The 19,186-nt window shown below is 40.7% G+C and overlaps 1 protein-coding gene across 1 annotated transcript; it reads right to left on the bottom strand.

Annotated features, from left to right (window-relative positions):
* Positions 1-2,456: 2,456 nt before the first annotated feature.
* Positions 2,457-3,210, bottom strand: LOC141649074 (zinc finger BED domain-containing protein RICESLEEPER 2-like). Its single transcript, XM_074457775.1, has 3 exons — positions 3,061-3,210; positions 2,599-2,997; positions 2,457-2,504 (listed from the first exon to the last, which is right to left on the bottom strand). The coding sequence occupies exons 1-3, from the start codon at positions 3,208-3,210 to the stop codon at positions 2,457-2,459; spliced, it is 597 nt and encodes a 198-aa protein (XP_074313876.1).
* Positions 3,211-19,186: the final 15,976 nt, after the last annotated feature.

Below are 19,186 nucleotides of genomic sequence, written 5' to 3'. Positions count from 1 at the left end.
AGTCAAATCATTGTTTGTGAAGGTTGCGGAGGTGCGGGTCATTATGCCGCTCATTGCCAAGCTACTATGGAGGAGGTATGCGCTTATCAAACTTTTAGACAAAATTCATATCCACCGGGTACATTTTCAAATACTTACAACCCGAACTCAAGATTTCACCCGAATATGTCTTATAAAAGTAATAATGTGCTTAACCTTCAACCTCAACCCCAACCTCAACAACAAAATGCTTACATTTCACCACAACAAAAGTATAATTCCCCACCAGGTTATCAAATTCAAAACCAACAACAAAGGCCGCCTCAACAAAATTACCAACAAAATTACGGTCCACCACCTCAAAATGTCCAATAAAATAACCAAGGAAGAGGTAAACTTGAGGCTTTGATGGTACAAATGCAAAGGGAATTTTTGGCTCAAATACAAAAGAACTATCAAACTCACAATGCCGCCATCAATATGTTAGAGCAACAAATGGCTCAACTAGCTGCTTCTAGCTCTCTAAGGAAGACGGTTCAACTACCTCCCCAAGGTGAGCAACCACATGAAACGGTCAATGCCATTCACTTGAGGAGTGGTACAAGCTATGATGAGCCATCCATGACTTTGGATGATGATGTGGTAAGTAAAAGGGCCAAGCTTGGGGGAAATGACAAAAATAAGGCTAATGAATAGCCTCCTATTAAGGTTCGTGTGCCATTTCCTCACCGCTTATTGATGCTTAAGAGAAAGAGTAAGCTTGATACCAAATAAAGTGGCAAGGTGATTGTTAAGAAAGAGGTCTCTCCTAATGCTAAGGAGGGTGATGCCGTTTCTAAGAAGGTGGATGCTCCTATTGAGGTTGAGAAGGAGAAAGATGTGGAGGATGCTCCTCCAAGGGAAGTTGTTGAAACTCAAGTGCCGTTTCCCCACCGTCTAGCAAAGCACAAGGAAGAGAGTAAGTTCGGTAAGTTCTTGGAAGTAGTTAAGAATTTACAAGTCACCGTTCCATTTATAGAATTACTCACCCAAGTCCGTCCTATTGAAAGTTTATGAAGGAAATCCTCTCAAAGAAGCGATCCTTCAAAGAGGTTGAGACCATTTCTTTCACCGAAGAGTGTAGTGCACTCTTACAAAATAAGTCTCCCCCGACACTTAAGGACCCCGATAGTTATTTTATTCCTTGCATTATAGGCACATATACTATTTATAAGGCCCTTTGTGACCTAGGTGCTAGTGTAAGTGTTATGCCCTATACCATTTATGAGAAACTTAACATGGGTTCTTTAAAATGCACTAATATCACTTTTCAAATGGCGGACCGTTCTTAAAGCGACCTTTCGGTGTCTTAGAAGATGTGCCCATCAAAGTTGGCAAGTTTATCATAACCGTTGACTTCCTCATACTTGATATGGCCGAGGACTCCGAATCTCCAATTATATTGGGTAGGCCATTTTTGCACACCGCAAGCGCGTTGATCGATGTGAAAAATGGGAAGTTGATGTTGGAGGTGGGTGATGACCGGGTTACCTTTAGTAAGAACAACACCATTAGAAGCCCAATATTACAAGAGTCTTTTTATCTATTTAGCATTGTGGACTCTCCTAATGCCTCTACTACACTTCGATCCTTACTGATGGATTCGTTGGAGGAAGATATTGGTGTTGATTGTTTTGTGGGTGACGATTCTAAGGGCATTAATGCTAAAAGTGCCAAAAAGAAATGGGAATTTTCTTGGAAGAGTTTCAAATGGATGCGGAACGTGAAAGAAGCTATGAAAGAAAGCTCGGAAGGTCGCAAGCTCAAGGACGAAACTTGATCTAATCAGCTTCTTACGTCGTGCGGGACGTTAAACCAGCTAGGAGTGTTAACGAGCCGAGTCGAGCACAGCGCGAGCCCAGGGGTGCTCGACTCGAGCTCGACAATTGTGAAGATGTGCTCGGCTCAAGCTCGAGCTCATCGAGCTTCAAATGGGTAGGCTTGAGCTTGAGCTCGACATAATCAAATTGGCTCGAGCTCGGTGCGTGGTCTCGTTTTGAGCTCGGCTCGTTGGCTCGTTTCGAGCTCGGCTCGTGAGGTTCTCGGATTTTTTAACGCATTACAATTTTAACAACCAAGTCCCATGCTATAATACGATAAATTAATAGTTTGAGTAGACATTTCCGTAATGTCTTTCTACGTTATTTTGACCAAAAACAATAATTCCCCACAAAGTCTACTAAAAATGTAAATAAAAATTATATAATCCATAACAAAACCATCTACCGCCTCTTCAATCTTCTCATATCCCATCCTGTCTTCATCTTCTACGAGCAATACATTATGACCTCATATGTCTCAGCGCATCTCCTACAACAAAATATACATTACACAAATAAGTTTATAACCAAAATAAACAAGTTGTGTCCGGCAAATAATTTTGGTACTATAAAAAGTGTAAATAATATACAACCATGTCCTCCACTTAAATACTTAACCTATGGAAGTGGGAGACGAATTTCCTTCAGTTGATCCTCTCTTTTGTTCTGGAAAAAAAGATTCACAAATCAAACAATAGCTAAAATAAAGTAAATGAACCAAATAAAATAAAGATTATTTTCAGACTTATCAGTTTATCACCTTATTCTTTCGTTTCAATCCATATAATGATCGACACCAATCTCCGGTGCATAACAACATTTGTACTATATCCGAACTCAATGAAGCACGATAAGGATCAATAACTCGACTACCATCACCAAACGTCGCCTCAGACGCAACATTGGTAAAGGGAACAGCTAAGATATCAGCTGCCAGCCGAGATAATATACGAAATTTCATGGATTTATCTTTCCACCACTCCAAGGCATCAAAACACTCGTCCTCATGAGGAACATAACACCCCTCGTCAAGATAATCATCAACTTCATATTTCCTTGACTCAATTGTATCCTCACTTCTCACTGCTTGTAAAAGTTCAGAGAATCCTGGAGTGTTGCTCCTTATACTCATAGAAGAGCTACCTTTAGTTTCATCACTCTACCCCGTAGGAGAATACATGGTAACATATTCTTTATATAGCTCATACAATATCTCTCTTACCTTATTAACATTATCTCGAGCTACATCAGAAGGGAACATCTTTGGAAAAGTAATCTCCACAACCTTCATTTTCAATTGAGGATACAACATAGCTCCAATTGCCATAAGCAAATTACATTGACCCCAATACTTATCAAACCTTTCTTTCATTTTTTTAACAAATTTCTTAACAAATTCATCAAAAGTGACAAACTGTTTATCCAACAACACTTTGATTCTATAAATTTCAGCCAAAAACAAATTAGAAGTAGGGTATTCAGATCCTGATATAATGTTGGTCATATCATTAAACACTTCCAATATCTCGATCAATTTTTCAATTTTCACCCACTCTTCAGCACTAGGACAATAAGTATAATTTCGATCTTCTTGAGCTAGCCTTGTGATACGTGCCTAATGTATAGTCTTTTTAGCCTATTTTGGCACGTATTTCTATGCATTTCTATACTATTTTTATGGTATTTTGCCCCGAATTGGCTACTTTGGTTCGTTTTGTCCATTTTGTAGAAATGAACGCGAAAGTAGTGGAATCGTACCCTTTTTCGTCCTTTTTGCATGCATTTAGAGGAGACGGGATTGTTCTAGAGTGAGATACTGTATTTGGAAGCGTCATGGCACGCATTACGAGGCATTTAGGCGAGGACTTGAGCTGAAATGAAGTCAAAGTACTCGATCGAGCTGTTTAACCACTCGATCGAGTGGTTTCTACACCCCAGAATGGTCGATCGAGCAGTTTACTGCTCGACCCTTAAGTTGCAGAAAGACCATCTACTCGATCGAGTAACTTTCTGGTCGATCGAGTAGATTTGGTTGTGGATTTGGTCGATCGAGTGGTTTTAATCCACTCGATCGAGTGGTTTCGATGGTTATGGGCTTTAATCAGCCCGCGTGAGTGTTTATTTCGCTAAACTTAATTATTTTGCTATTTAAGCACGCTTTACTAGGTTAATTAGGGCTATCTTTCATTTTATCAAACTCTCTACTGTTAAACTTTGCTACGTACATTATTCCTCTTCACTGTAACCTTGCTTTTAGATTATTTTCACTCGGATTTTGTGTTCTTCACGCCGGATTCGCTTGGATTGTAATTCCTTTCTCCTTCTTAATAATAATTAATCATTTGTTTGCTTTTAATTGCTTGTTTACTTCGATTATCCTTCTGCCCTAATTTTCTTTTATGCAATTTATTGTTTATTTCATAATGTTTACTGCTGGGAATTTAATTGCTGTTAGTTTAATTAGCGACATGAGTAGCTAAACCCCTTTCGTGTTAGGATTAGGGGATCTGCGGTAGAAATGTGACGATGTAGTAAATGAATTAGATGAATTAATTGTGAGACCCTGTCACCATAGCAATTTAATTGTATTTATTCGACTTAGTTGAGTGCACGCTTCTTTGTCACCCTTTAATCTGGCTAAAATTAATCCTGGATCGAAATATTGGACTAAATAGGCCTGCTATGAACAATAGACAACCCTAATGAGAATGAAAGTTAAGTTAGTGGTATTTTAGGATAGAAAGTGGACCGAAAGGACCTTTCAACACCCGTCTCACATTAGTTCGTCTGAATCATTTACAGCTGAGTCACTGGACTACCGCAGTGAACAGAAATCCCGACATGTCCCTTCTCTCTTGGTAGTTTAAACCTTTTTCTTGTCTTATCGCTCTTGCCTTTATTTCCCTTTCCCTTAAATCTCGTAGTTTAGAAACCAATTCAAACAAAACCCCCCAATTGTTACTTTAGGACTAGAACTAGATAGCTGATAATTACATTACCTCCATGTGGATTCGATACTCGACTGCCTCTACTACATTTTAGTTGGGACCGTTTGGTTTTATCTTTGATAGGTTTGCGATAGCCGTGTCAAATTTTGGCGCCGTTGCCGGGGAGGCAATTGTTTAAATTATTAGTTGTTTTATTTTTAGTCTTTCTTTTAGTTTAAGGGGCATCCGTTCCTTAAACTATTCTTATATTCTTTTTGTAGTTTCTTCTTATGCGGAAGTCACAGGGTGGTGAATTACTACCATTCAATCCTGAGATTGAGAGAACCTTGTGCGCAAAGAGGAGATTATTTCAAGACCAACAGTCAGAGGAAGAGCCTTGTTCTCATTCTAGCTTTTACGAGAACGAGTACATTCGAGGAGGATCCACCTTCATCTCTGTTTCACATTCATCGTTGAGACCGTCACTTCTCCAGGACTTTCTAGAAATGGCCGAAGAAGCATCTATTGCCATCACTCGAGCCGACATTTGCAAATCTCTATAAGGGATTTGTATTACCGAGGAGGCAAGAAAATTCGAGCCGAAGCCGTCCTATATCAATTTGGTTGAGAGAAACCAATTTGGGGGAGCTGCAAATGAAGATGCAGCCAAGCACATGGTGACCTTTATCGATTATTGCTGCTCCATACCCCCACCAATCGGCGTGACCCGGATCGGATAAAAGAAACCATGTTTATTTTCTCACTCCGCGATCTTTGCAAGGGAGTGGTATAGGGATCTGGACCGGCTGCTCATGGGATAATCGATGGAATTCACTGGCTTTGGCATTTTACAAGAAGTACTTTTCCGCCTCGAAGACTATTGCCATTAGAGCTCGGATTACGAGCTTTAAACAGGGGCCCGATGAGAACTTTCATGAGGCATGGGTCCATTTCAAGAAGTTGGTGCGAACCATTCCGCACCATGGTTTCGAAAAGTGGAGTCTATCCAATCGGTTCTATAACGGTCGTATGACGATCGAGGGCTATCTTGGATCTGCGACTAGTGGCCGATTTTTGAGAATATGGGAGAGACTAAGGGGTGGAAGATCATTGATGACTTAGCCACCCATAAAGCCGAGTATGGGAATTCCAGGGGGAATCAAAGGAGGAGTCTTGAATCTTCTTTCAGTAGCCGCACTTGAAGCTCTCACTGCGAGATTTGATAAATATGAGTTGGGAGGAGCTTCAAAAGGAGGGATGTATCGGGTAAATCTTTTTTGAGACGGTCCTTTTCTCGTAGAAGATGCGGAGCCGAGGGACATGTTTCAGAGAACTGTCCTAGTCCTTTTGAGTCTTGTGCTGCCTTTCAACATTATAGGCAGACAAACACTTATTATGAGCCGAATGTCCATCCCAATTTGAGGTGGACGAGCCAAAATGTGCTCAATCCTACTCCTCCTCCGAACCAGCAGCAACCGTATATTCCTCCACATAAGAATCAACAAGGCTATCAGAAGCCCCCTTCTTTCACTCCTTCTAATCAAGGTGCATCATCTTCCGGTGGGGTGAGTGAAATTGGTGAGCTTAAGTCCATGATGCAAGCCCTTACAAGTGATCAACAGAGAGATGCATCTATAAAGGCACTTGAAACTCAAGTTGCCCAACTGGCCACGAATCAATCCTCGAGAAAGCAGGGTCATTTACCGACTCAAAACGAGAAGAATCCACATGAGACGGTAAATCTGATAGAATTGAGAAGCGGTCTTTCTTATGAGGGACCGGAAGTGTTGAAATCAGACCCGAGGATAGCTAAAATTGATGATGAACAGTGTTCAGGCGAAAATAACAAGCTGACAGCTAAGAAAGTGCTCGATCGACTGATTTCAGGTGGTCGATCGAGTAGAAATGATGAAGAAACTGGTCGATCGAGTGGTTTTTCTGCTCGATCGAGTGAACAGGAAAGTGGAGTTGATCGATCGAGTGGGAATTTTGCTCGATCGACTGATTCTGAAGGAGAAACTGCTCGATTGAATGAAGAAATTGGTCGATCGAGTAGTATTGATGACGGGAAGCTTATTCGAGAGCCTGCTAGTGCTCGTTTAAGCGGGGAATCACCGGAAAGACCTCGTTCGAGAGGTAAGAAGCGTCCAAAGGATACAGAACTTGCACCGGAAGATACATTGGAAGCGAGAAACAAGGGACTTGAGATACCCATCACGGTTCCCTTCCCGAGGCGGCTGCAAAATACTAAAGTTAATCAACAATTCAGCAAATTTGTCGAACTTCTGAAGAGCTTGGAAGTCACCATGCCGTTCGTTCTTCGAATTGTCGACAAAGGTACCCTCTTATTTAAAGTTTATGAAAGAAATTTTATCGCGTAAGAGGACTATTAATGATAGTGAGACAAAGTAGCTTTGATCGAGGTGGGGTCCCTATTTCAAAATAAGTTACCTCTAAGCGATCGGCCGGGTAGTTTTTCGATTCCGTGTCATATCGGTATGCATTTGATTGATAACGCGCTATGCGATTTAGGCGCTAGCGTGAGTGTCTTACCGTTGTCTCTGGCTAAGAGATTTGGTTTGACAAAGCTGAGTTGCACCAACATGACTGTCCAGATGGCCGACCGTAGTTTATCACGGCCACTAGGTGTAGTAGAAGACGTACCTGTTCAGATCGGGAAGTTCTTTATTCCCGTTGATTTTGTTGTCTTAGACATCTCCGAAGATGCACACACCCCTATCATTTTAGGGAGACCATTTTTGTCTACCGCCCATGCACTAATAGACGTCGGGGGTAAGACTTTGACCTTTCAGGTAGGGGACGAGGAGCTGATTTTTCATCAGTCTAAGTTCCGGAGAGCTCCCATGCAAGCCCAGCCTTGCAATGCTCTCTCTTCTATTGATCCTATTATTGACACTCCAGATGAAAATTTGGAGAATTGTGCTGCTATTGTTAACCCTCCGCCTCGAGATGAGAGCAAAAAGGAGGAAAGTTCGCCTGTTTTGCTTGCTGCAGGTACAGATGAAAGCAATGAAGGAGCTGTCAAAGGACATGGTGTAATTATTATCAATCAAATTGAAGATGATGACGCTAAAGCTGGTGATAAAGGAGCAAGGACGAGGAAAGTTCGCGCTTACGTGGATGTGAACTACTCCCCTCCTACCGTTTCAAGTGATAATTCAAGCTCATGGAAGTTGAAGAGGACAGTCAATGTTGCTGAGGTGACGTCCTCCAGTCAGGAGCCCACCGAGGGGCTACTGAAATTCGTTGGGAATTAAGCGGGGAAATGCCCCGTGTAACACCTTGTAATAGATAATTCTTGAATTTCTTTTGAATTTGTTTTATTGCGTTTTAATTAGGACAATTAGTTTTAGACAGTTTTTAGCGTAGATTTAAGACTATAGACTGTTCTTATGCGTATTTGGTATTTTGGGAAATCTTTGCACGTGTTTTTATGCAGGTTTGGGGAAGTTTTACGCATTCCGAAGAAGAAATGACGAAATTCAAGAGCATACGCGAGAAAAGTCCTCGATCGAGTACTTTTTGTACTCGATCGAGTGGAAAATTGGTCGACCGAGTGCTTTTTCCGGTCGATCGAGTAAAGCAATAAAGGGGATTGGTCGATCGAGTAAAATTCCATTCGATCAAACAGTTGGATCATCAAAGCCCTCGATCGAGTAGTTTAAAATCACTCGATCGAGTGGAAATGAATAGGACGCAGGGAGTTTTTACCTTAAACTCTTTTATTTTGTTTCTATTTCATTTTGCCCCTAAATTTTCGTCTATTCTACCCATAATTGCGATCAACTCATCCCCAAATCCCATATTTTCTTGCCCAATCTCCAAATACGCCACCTACAATCCTTTGCTTGCTAATTAATCTTCAAAAGCCCCTTATTTTCCCCTTAATTTGTGTTGATTTACACGGTTTTAAAGAAGGGTTAGGGTTTGCGGTTTTGAGCTCGAAAAATCGCCTTTTGTTCTTGTTCTTTGAAGATTAATTGCTTATTGTAGGTTCTCTGCCATCAAGTAAGTGATTTCTATAACCCCTTTGCATTTTAATTTCGGTTATTTGGAATTTTAAGAGGTAAAAATGAATTTAGGGCTCGAAATCCATGGCTAGTCGAATTTTTTCGACTTAATTTGTGTTTATTGCCCTTATCTATCTTGCTTGATGATCAAATCCCCCTTCCTCGCTGTTGTTGCTTGCTTAATTCGAATTTTCCGCGATTTTGCGATATGGGTTAAGGACAGTCGATATCTTCAACTGTCACTATGGTTTTTGTTGCTGTAATCTGCCTAGTAGCTTTAAGGTTGCTTAATTGCTGTTGACATTACCTGTTTTTGACCACCTTTTCGCCAAATATATTGCTATTAGGGTATTTCAGTCGAAGTCTTCGACTGTCAGACGGGTTTATGAGCTTTCATGCCTTGATTAGCTTCAGTCATTGCTTACTCGCTGCTGTTGTTAACTGTCATCCTGTCCCCTATCACCAATTGCATGCTATGATTCGAATATTTTTAAGGATTGTTGGGATTTATATGCTGTAAAGTCGAAATTTCGACTGGTAGGGGATTTACATGCTGTCATTTGCTGGTTTTTCGTGCTGTCATAGCTAATATTAACCGCTGTTTCTTATCGTGTCCCCCTACCCTATGTTCACAGGATGTAGTCTAGTACTTTACCTTCTACCAGTACCACCTCCAGCCCGTCTTTGGGTGAGTCAGTGGCCCCTGCTGTTGCCACTACCTCCGCCTTAGCCACTACTGCAGCCCCAGTGTTCCTAGTTTCAGCTGTAGGGACGGTTTTCACTCCAGCTAGCTCAGCTGTCAGCTCAGTTCAGGCTGCCACTTCTTCTACGGTCACCACCACTGCTAGCACTGCTGCTAGTCCCTCTTCAGTGGTGACCACAGCAGCCACTACCTCTACACCAGCCACCGCTTTTACACCTGTGGCGGACTCGCCAACAGTCGCAGCTGCCTTCAGAGCAGCCCTGGTTCCTCACACCGTCGCTTCACGAGCTTTTGCTTTGAGTTCCAGAGGCCGGGGTCGTAGACAGTCTCGAGCTACGCCAGCTTCTGTTACCTCTACTTCCGCTCCTAGCACTTCTACAATCACGCTTCGCTTCTACTGCACGCCTTTATTACGGTCCGAGGGGACACTTCCCTCGACTCTCACCCAGATTATCCGCAGGTATTATTCGTCAACGCTTTACACCGTACGAAATTTTATAACCTGCTTAAGTGTGTACATGTACCTTCCCGATTTTTGGATAAATCGGCACTAGATAGACTCGGCATTTACGAGTCGGTTTGTGACTTACTACGGGTCACGGGGATGCCTGGGCGCATCACTATGAGAGGCCGTACCTTTTTAGAGCTGAGTCTCGAGTTTCTCAGCTCTTTTACCTTCTCCCCCGGGGCACACGAGACTGACCCCGACAGTCTTTCAGTCTCTTTCCGGTTGTTTAACCGGACCTTTCCGATGGCACTAGGGGAGTTTGGTAGGTTACTTGACCTTTCCTCTACGGGCTTGACTGCTGCCCCGAGGAAGGTCTACCGTCAGCTTTGGCGGTGTCGGCCTGGACCACCTTTCAGGAGCGAAAGCTCCATCAGGTCCACCTTCCCCCCGTCCGTTGTTTCCTTAGACTGATGGGGAGCACTATTTTCGGCCGAAAGGAGCCGAACAACATTACCAACAACGAGCTCCATCCTGGGCGGTTACCTGAACGTTGACTGCGAGGGTCCTTTCACCCTCAACATTGCCTACTTGACCGCCCAGTACCTCCATGGCCAGGGGCTGAAGGAGACGGGAACCATTGCCTGCGGTGGCATAGCCACCATTCTTGCCCGTCGCCTTTACCCCACCTGGCCACGTGACTTGCAGTACCTCACGGGAGAGAGGTTACTGAGTCTGGATGCCATGCTCTCTCAGCATTGGCTGACCCCAGACCACCGGACTTGGAAGATTGACGGCTCCTTGTCTGTTGACTTACCTTGTGACAGTCTCCCCCGTCTAGAGCCCTTGCCCACTGTTGCAAAGGGCCACCGTCTGCCAGCACTGCCTCTCCTTCACCTTCCACTCCGACCACATCCACCTCCTGATGCACCCGCCGCCAAGAAGCGGCGACTTGAGACTGGAGAGGGGTCCACACCTTCAGGGAGTACCCAGCCTTCCACGGCTACTCCCGATCCGACCCCTACTCCCACTACTACTACCACTCCTACTCCTACTCCACCTCCCACTGACCAGACTGAGCCGGTTTTATCGGCTACTTTTAGACCACCTCCTCCTTTTGTGGCGTCCGCGGTCATAGACCAAGGGGGCGCAGTTTACAGTTTGTTGCTTGAGGTTGCAGAGCGTCAGGCTCGTATGGAAAGGGACTTAGCTTTGACCCTACACTCTCTGTACGAGTACCACTTGCGGCGACACAGACCGATCCCGGAGGGTTGGCCACATCCTTCCTTCTTCCGGTACCCAGCTGAGGGGTACCCGGCGTCAGAGAAGGAGGAGGAGGACGAGGACCCGGAGGTGGCAGTGGATAGAACTTGCGCTGAGGAGCGAAGGAGGAGAGAGATCCGGAGTACCGACTGGATGGAGATGGAGATGGAGACAGCAGCGGCGACGACGCTGACGAGTAGCTACTGGTCTACTCACTTCCCCAGTTTTCTGGCTGGTTTGGGGAAGTTCGTGTTTTGTATGTATCTCTTACTCTTTTATTTTGTCTCCTTTATTTTTATTGCTTTTATTTTGTTGATTGTATATTCCCGTTCCCCTGTATATATCTGCTGGTGTATGCTGGAGGACAACGAGGGCGTTGTCCGTTTTGGTTTGGGGAGGGTATTGCATCCTTTTGAGTCTGCATTTGCATTTGTTTTTGCATTCACGTTTATTTTTCAGCTTGCATTGTTGTTTACTTTCATTAAAAAATCAAAAATTTTAAAAAAAAAAAATTAGGAAAATTTCAAAAAATCAAAAATATTCACGTTTATTTTTGCATATAGGTTGAGTCGGAACGGTAGATTTCCATGATGATAATGCACTATAACTTGTCATTTTACTCGAGCCTTGCACTTCTGTAGATAGTTTTTAGCTTTATCATACGCATAGTCTACGAGTTTCTGTTCAAATATGGCCGACTGTTTAGACTTGACCTGATAAATTGGCAAACTATTTAAAAAGTCTGAGATATTAGAGCCCATAACTGGTGACATTCATGACCAGTTCATTAGGAATTTTGAGTAGTACTCCTTGCATAGCATGTTCGTCTATTTTGCACATTTATGACATTCAATTTCTCGTCAAATGCACATATTCGGGTTTGTGGTTGGTGTCACATGCAGGGAGGTGCTTGCAAATTTCCCTTTCCTTATATTTTTCACCCATTTAACTCCACATTAGCCAAATTTGCCTTTCTGACCCATTAGCTACATCCCAAACTAAGCCTGCCTAGTCAAGCTAGTTAGTATGTTCTTTTGTGGTATGAGTTTCCGTCTGCAGTTTGGCCGTATCTCTTTTGTATGGAGTTGTTGGAAAATAAAGGAAGGGAGTATGAAAAAGAAAAAGTATTGAAAAAAAAAGGGAAAAGAAAAACGTGAAAAAAAAAATGAAAAAAAAATGAGAAAAAGAAAAGCTGAATCACGTGAAGAAGAAAAAAAAAGAAGAGTTTGAAAAATTCTTGATTTATTTGATTTGATTCATTCAGACGGTATTAAAAAAGGGAATTTTGTGACCGTCTGACTCCTCTGTTCTATCCCATATTTTTTTTGAGGAGATTGTGATTGAGTTTAGTGAGTTGTGTGTCAATTGAAGGGCACTTGTACTTAGTTTTTCAGTCAGTTGAGATTCGGATGGTTTACTATGGTCCTGTTAGGAACTAGCTTGACGCTTTTACCTCCACATTTCTATAACATGTTTTGCCTTTTCTCACCTGAACCTCACTATTCCCAAATTATTTGTAAGCCCTCGGCTGTGACGGACATTATTGGTTAGAGTGTGTGCGTTAGTACTTGAATTGTCTTTCATTTTTGTTGCATGCATACTATGTAGGTCGCAGTTAGGTGAGTGACTGTCTTTTCTTCTCTCTTTTACATATAACATTCACCCCTTGCTTCATGAGAGAAGAGTGACCACGAGAGAGTCCGATTTTGTTGGTCTTGCAAGGTCGATAGGTTGGCTATATTTCTGATTCGTTTGCGTATTGACTGCTTAGCTTTAACTGTTAGTTTTTGTTGCATTAAATTGGTTCAAGTAGACAAGTTAAGCTAGCTCTGAGTTATCATTTCCGTTCCATTAGGTTGTGTATAGTTTTGAGTTTACTCGAGGGCGAGTAAAGGTTTGGTTTGGGGAGATTTGATACGTGCCTAATGTATAGTCTTTTTAGCCTATTTCGGCACGTATTTCTATGCATTTCTATACTATTTTTATGGTATTTTGCCCCGAATTGGCTACTTTGGTTCGTTTTGTCCATTTTGTAGAAATGAACGCGAAAGTAGTGGAATCGTACCCTTTTTCGTCCTTTTTGCATGCATTTAGAGGAGACGGGATTGTTCCAGAGTGAGATACTGCATTTGGAAGAGTCGTGGCACGCATTACGAGGAATTTAGGTGAGGACTTGAGCTGAAATGAAGTCAAAGTACTCGATCGAGCTGTTTAACCACTCGATCGAGCTGTTTAACCACTCGATCGAGTGGTTTATACACCCCAGAATGGTCGATCGAGCAGTTTACTGCTCGACCCTTAAGTTGCAGAAAGACCATCTACTCGATCGAGTAACTTTCTGGTCGATCGAGTAGATTTGGTTGTGGATTTGGTCGATCGAGTGGTTTTAATCCACTCGATCGAGTGGTTTCGATGGTTATGGGCTTTAATCAGCCCGCGTGAGTGTTTATTTCGCTAAACTTAATTATTTTGCTATTTAAGCACGCTTTACTAGGTTAATTAGGGCTATCTTTCATTTTATCAAACTCTCTACTGTTAAACTTTGCTACGTACATTATTCCTCTTCACTGTAACCTTGCTTTGGGATTATTTTCACTCGGATTTTGTGTTCTTTACGCCGGATTCGCTTGGATTGTAATTCCTTTCTCCTTCTTAATAATAATTAATCATTTGTTTGCTTTTAATTGCTTGTTTACTTCGATTATCCTTCTGCCCTAATTTTCTTTTATGCAATTTATTGTTTATTTCATAATGTTTACTGCTGGGAATTTAATTGCTGTTAGTTTAATTAGCGACATGAGTAGCTAAACCCCTTTCGTGGGGATTAGGGGATCTGCGGTAGAAATGTGACGATGTAGTAAATGAATTAGATGAATTAATTGTGAGACCCTGTCACCATAGCAATTTAATTGTATTTATTCGACTTAGTTGAGTGCACGCTTCTTTGTCACCCCTTAATCTGGCTAAAATTAATCCTGGATCGAAAGATTGGACTAAATAGGCCTGCTATGAACAGTAGACTACCCTAATGAGAATGAAAGTTAAGTTAGTGGTATTTTAGGGATAGAAAGTGAACCGAAAGGACCTTTCAACATCCGTCTCACATTAGTTCGTCTGAATCATTTACAGCTGAGTCACTGGACTACCGCAGTGAACAGAAATCCCGACATGTCCCTTCTCTCTTGGTAGTTTAAACCTTTTTCTTGTCTTATCGCTCTTGCCTTTATTTCCCTTTCCCTTAAATCTCGTAGTTTAGAAACCAATTCAAACAAAACCCCCCAATTGTTACTTTAGGACTAGAACTAGATAGCTGATAATTACATTACCTCCATGTGGATTCGATACTCGACTGCCTCTACTACATTTTAGTTGGGACCGTTTGGTTTTATCTTTGATAGGGTTGCGATAGCCGTGTCACCTTGCAAACACCTTTTTGAACTTGATTGCACAAGCTAACATTTCATACGTAGAATTCCAACAAGTCTTGCATTCAAGAACCAGTCTTCTTTCTTTAAGGTTGAATTGTTGTACTAGTTCAGTAAACTTTTTGAGTCGTAGATCACTTTGATTAATATAATCAACACTCTCATGAACATTAGAGATAATAGTTTTCACTTCTTTAAGACCATGTTGTACCATAATGTTCAGAATATGTGCACAACAACGAACATGGAACAACTTACCATCACAAACCAACCTTTTAGTGAGAGAGAAAGTGTCCTTGAGAACTTGAATGCAAGTATCATTTGCTGAAGCATTATCAACTGAAATACTGAAAATATACAAAAAAAAAAATGATAAGCTATTAATATAAGGTGTTCAAGTTATGTTCAAGTTAGTATAAACATGCTCAGTAGAAAATAAATCATAAGAAAAACGGAATTATAAGGGAAAAAATACTTACTTTATTCTCTATATCCCACTCCTTTAGGAATTTGAATATGCAATTGGCTATGTCTCTTCCTGTTCGGGGAGGAGGTAAATGAACAAAATTCAAGACCCCCTTTTGGAGCTTCCAGTCAGAATCAACAAAATGACCCGTTAAGACCATATACTCAATCTTTTTAGGCTTTGATTTCCATAAATCCGTGGTCAAAGAAATTCTCTCAAAACCTTTCAACAATGCTTTTAGCTTCTTTTTTTCACTCTCATACACTTTAAAAGAATCACTTCTTATGGTATGGCGAGACATACTTTTATATTGCGGAATTCCTCGTTTCATCATCAAATTAAAACCCTCTTCCTCCACAATTCTAAAAGGTTGCTCATGCATAAGTATCCAGTGTGCAATTCCCTCCCTCATCACTGACATGTCAAGTTGGCCATCATGTAAAGCACTAACTAAACCAGGTTGTGATGAACTCGCACTCGAATTAGATGGTAAAAAATTAATAAGTTTTTGCCTCTTAGAAAACAATGCTTTCTTCGCACATTTATTTGAGTGCCTATTAAAATGAGTTGTTGCCCCGGATTTTAAGTGAGATAAAGCTTTGTCACAATACTTACACTTAGATTTTCATATGCCCTTAACCAAAGTAGGGTCTAAAAAATCCTTCCACACTTCGGCTTTCCTTTCTCTTTTGAAAGGATGGGGAGGTGAGCTTTCCTCAGCAAGCACATCTTCCGTAAAATTAAGATGAGGGTGAGTATCCTCCTCCGTTACTTGTGCCTCCATTTCTTCTTCAATTTCCATCTCATCGTCAACATCCACAAAATATTCTTCCACTATAGGACGAGTGAGTGGAGAGATAGGCTCTGATGGTTCTGCAAAACATATAAGTAGACAACAAATAGATCTATGTGATTAAATAATTTACATTGAAATTTAAGTGTAAGACAATTAAACAATAAATAGAGAATTTACCAGTCATGGTTGTCCCTGTTTCTCCTACTCTCTTATCCTATACATTAAGAAATTTAAGTATCAAACTCGGTTCACAGAAAATGGTAAAAAGTGGACCATATTTAACCATAAGTTTACTGTCGTATTGCTTAAATCTGGTGGTAGCAGGATATATAGCTACTCGATCTCTGTAATTTGTTATCCATAGTTGGTATTTTAGTGCATCTACATACATTTAAGCTATTGGAAATACGAGGACAAACAACACTTAGGTAAAATAAAAATAAGAAGATGCAGCGTGGAAGTCTTTCATATTGATGATTAACATCTAAATTAGTACACTGGTTCTCTGAAGATAAAACAATCAATCAGTATGCAAATTCAATTGAGGACAGCAATAACCAATATCAAATTATGCATAACCGTTAAAACTTCAGATAGCTAAGTTTAGAGGTGTTAGAAATCTATATCTCATTGTTTAACATATTCATATATGTATCAAATTAATTTAGTCATAAAATTAATTACAAATCTTATGCATGCAAACTAAAATAAATAAGTGAAGAAATCATTTTCTCACCATATGAATTTCGATCAAATGAGCACCAACAAGATCTCCTTCTTGTTAGTTCTTGAGCTTTCCAATATTGGATGAACATACATGACCTCAAAGTAGAAGCCCTCCAATTAGTAGCACCCAAGACTATCCCTTAAATCCACAAACTAATATGTACTAGATATTTATATTGTGGTTTACCTTAAAATTGATTACTAATATTCATATATTACATTGATAATTTTAGTAATCTTTTGAACAAATTTTAATCAAAAACTCATCTTTTTGATGAAGATTAAAGAGAGAGAAGAGAGGAAAAATACATGAACTTTTTGCATGTGATTTATTAGAATGAATGATAAGTGAATTAATCCCATTGCCCATTTCATTTTCACGGTTGGAATAGAGAAAATAGGGCATCTATTTTCACTTTTTGTCTTTACAAGAAATAGATGTGTAAGAGTAGGTGTAAGGCTAGTTGTAGGTAGGCATCATCATGCCATTTTATTAAATAAAATAAAACAACCAAAACCCACTAACTCTTTCCATATTTCGGTCCATATATGCATAAAATGGACTACCATTTTATTTTGTCAATTTGTCATTTGTCACACAATATGTCACATGTAGTATGATACATGTTACTAATTAATTAAATGCATATTTATCACATAAATATCATTTTATAAATTAATTAAATTACATTCAACAAATTGACTAGTGATACTTGATCACATAAATAAAATGGGTCATATAATTATAATTCACAATATCTTGTAATTATAATCAACCATTCATTCTTATCTTTATTGTTTCTCAAACAATAAACAATTTTAGTAATAAAGCATTTTATTTACTAAAATAAATCTTATTTAATCCCATTACAATAAGATATCAATATTCTCTCTCACAAATTGAATTGTTCAATTTTAAGGAATTAATTAATCTGTATCGGTATACAATTAATTAACCTTTTCAATTAAGGGAATCGTCCTTTAGGTGTGACCTCAAGGGATCAACTGATAACCACCGTCGCACGACAGTAATGTCAAACTCTAGCCAGCCAATCATTACCGATATGTGTGGACCAGTTGACTATATATAATATGTATCATCCCTTCCGTATTCTTGTAATGAGATTTAATAAAGATATTTAAATCATGTGATTGATTCGGACCGACTTAGTTTGCTGCCGCCGAAGCTATAATGAACCGATCATCCTAGTACCCTTATTTTATCTGTTTAAATCGTTTATTTAATTTATTGTCTTTATTCACTATTAGCTGTAGGCCAATTCAATTCAACCCCCCACAATAGTTACCTCAGACTGAATATAAATCAACTAAAATTTACATCTGCCTCCTTGTGGTTCGACCCTGTTACCACTAGCCTAGGTTAGTCTTAATAGGAAATATAAATTTTATCTTTGGTACTCACAACGACGGGTATCAAATTTTGGCGCCGTTGCCGGGGAGGCAATTGTTCTAATTTTTGGTTGTCTTTATTTTGGTCTGTTTTTTCGCTTCAAGGGAAGACTGAGTACCTTGAGGCAGTTCTCATCTCCTTCTTTAGTGTTGTCTATTTGCAGTACTTCAGGAGAGTCCACTCATGTTCCATTCTTGGGAGCAGCAGGTGGAGATTTGTGGGAGATGTGGCGCTGAGGGGCATGATTCGCTATATGCCGAGCGAGATATGGACCAAGTCTATGCTTCGGCATTATAAACAAGGTCATTATGTGCCACCACATCCGTACTACCAGCAAGGCTTCCAAGAGCCTTCATATTCCTTTGCACCGCCTCAGCAAGACCCTTTTCCTTCTGAAGAGAGTGCGGAAATGAAGTCTATGATGGAGATGCTTAAACTCCAAATGCAAGAAATCGCTGAACAGAGAGAAGCTTCTTTCAAAAGACTTGAGCTTCTCTTGGCTCAAGTAGTTGCCGAGCAAAACGATGATGTGTATGACTCGGAGGATGATGATTTGGAGGAAAATGAAGCGTCTATTGAAGACTTCAATGCTGCGCCACATAAAGAATTCGATCAAGCAGATTTGTGTGGTCGAACGAATGACATTGCAGAAGGAAGAGCGGTCGATCGATTGGAACCCGGTGGTCGATCGACCGGTTATGCTAGAGGAGGAAACTACTCGATCGAGTAGTGATCTTTGTTCGATCAACCCCTGCAACCTTGGGAATTATTAAATCGTCACCAACGCCTATTTCGGTTGACGATGAGAAGGTAAATGAAGACCACTCTTATCCGATTAGAGGTAATTCCACTCCTTTAGTCGATTATGTGTACCTTCCTACTCCTTCGTTGAACCATTTCTTCTTTGTAGGATTGACGCTCCGTCCCGGTTTGGGAACAAATTGGAGGAACATCGCTTTGTTTCTCTTTCTACAGGTCTTGGCAAGTTCAAAGACCCTGGAGGTGAGTTGGGTGTTCCTAGCTTGAAGTGCAGCCTTTGCCGGATATATGATCCAGGAGGAGGTCCGATGAGGATATGCCGTCTAAGAAGAAGCATGTGCGCTGAGGTGAAAGATTGGGATCGGATCTTTGCGAGACGTTGTTGTTCTTCCGTCG

The sequence above is a fragment of the Silene latifolia genome, chromosome 1 (genome assembly GCF_048544455.1).
Source record: "Silene latifolia isolate original U9 population chromosome 1, ASM4854445v1, whole genome shotgun sequence".
Taxonomy (NCBI): domain Eukaryota; kingdom Viridiplantae; phylum Streptophyta; class Magnoliopsida; order Caryophyllales; family Caryophyllaceae; genus Silene; species Silene latifolia.
Note: the sequence above shows the minus strand (reverse complement) of the source record. Positions and strands in the feature narration are given on the sequence as shown.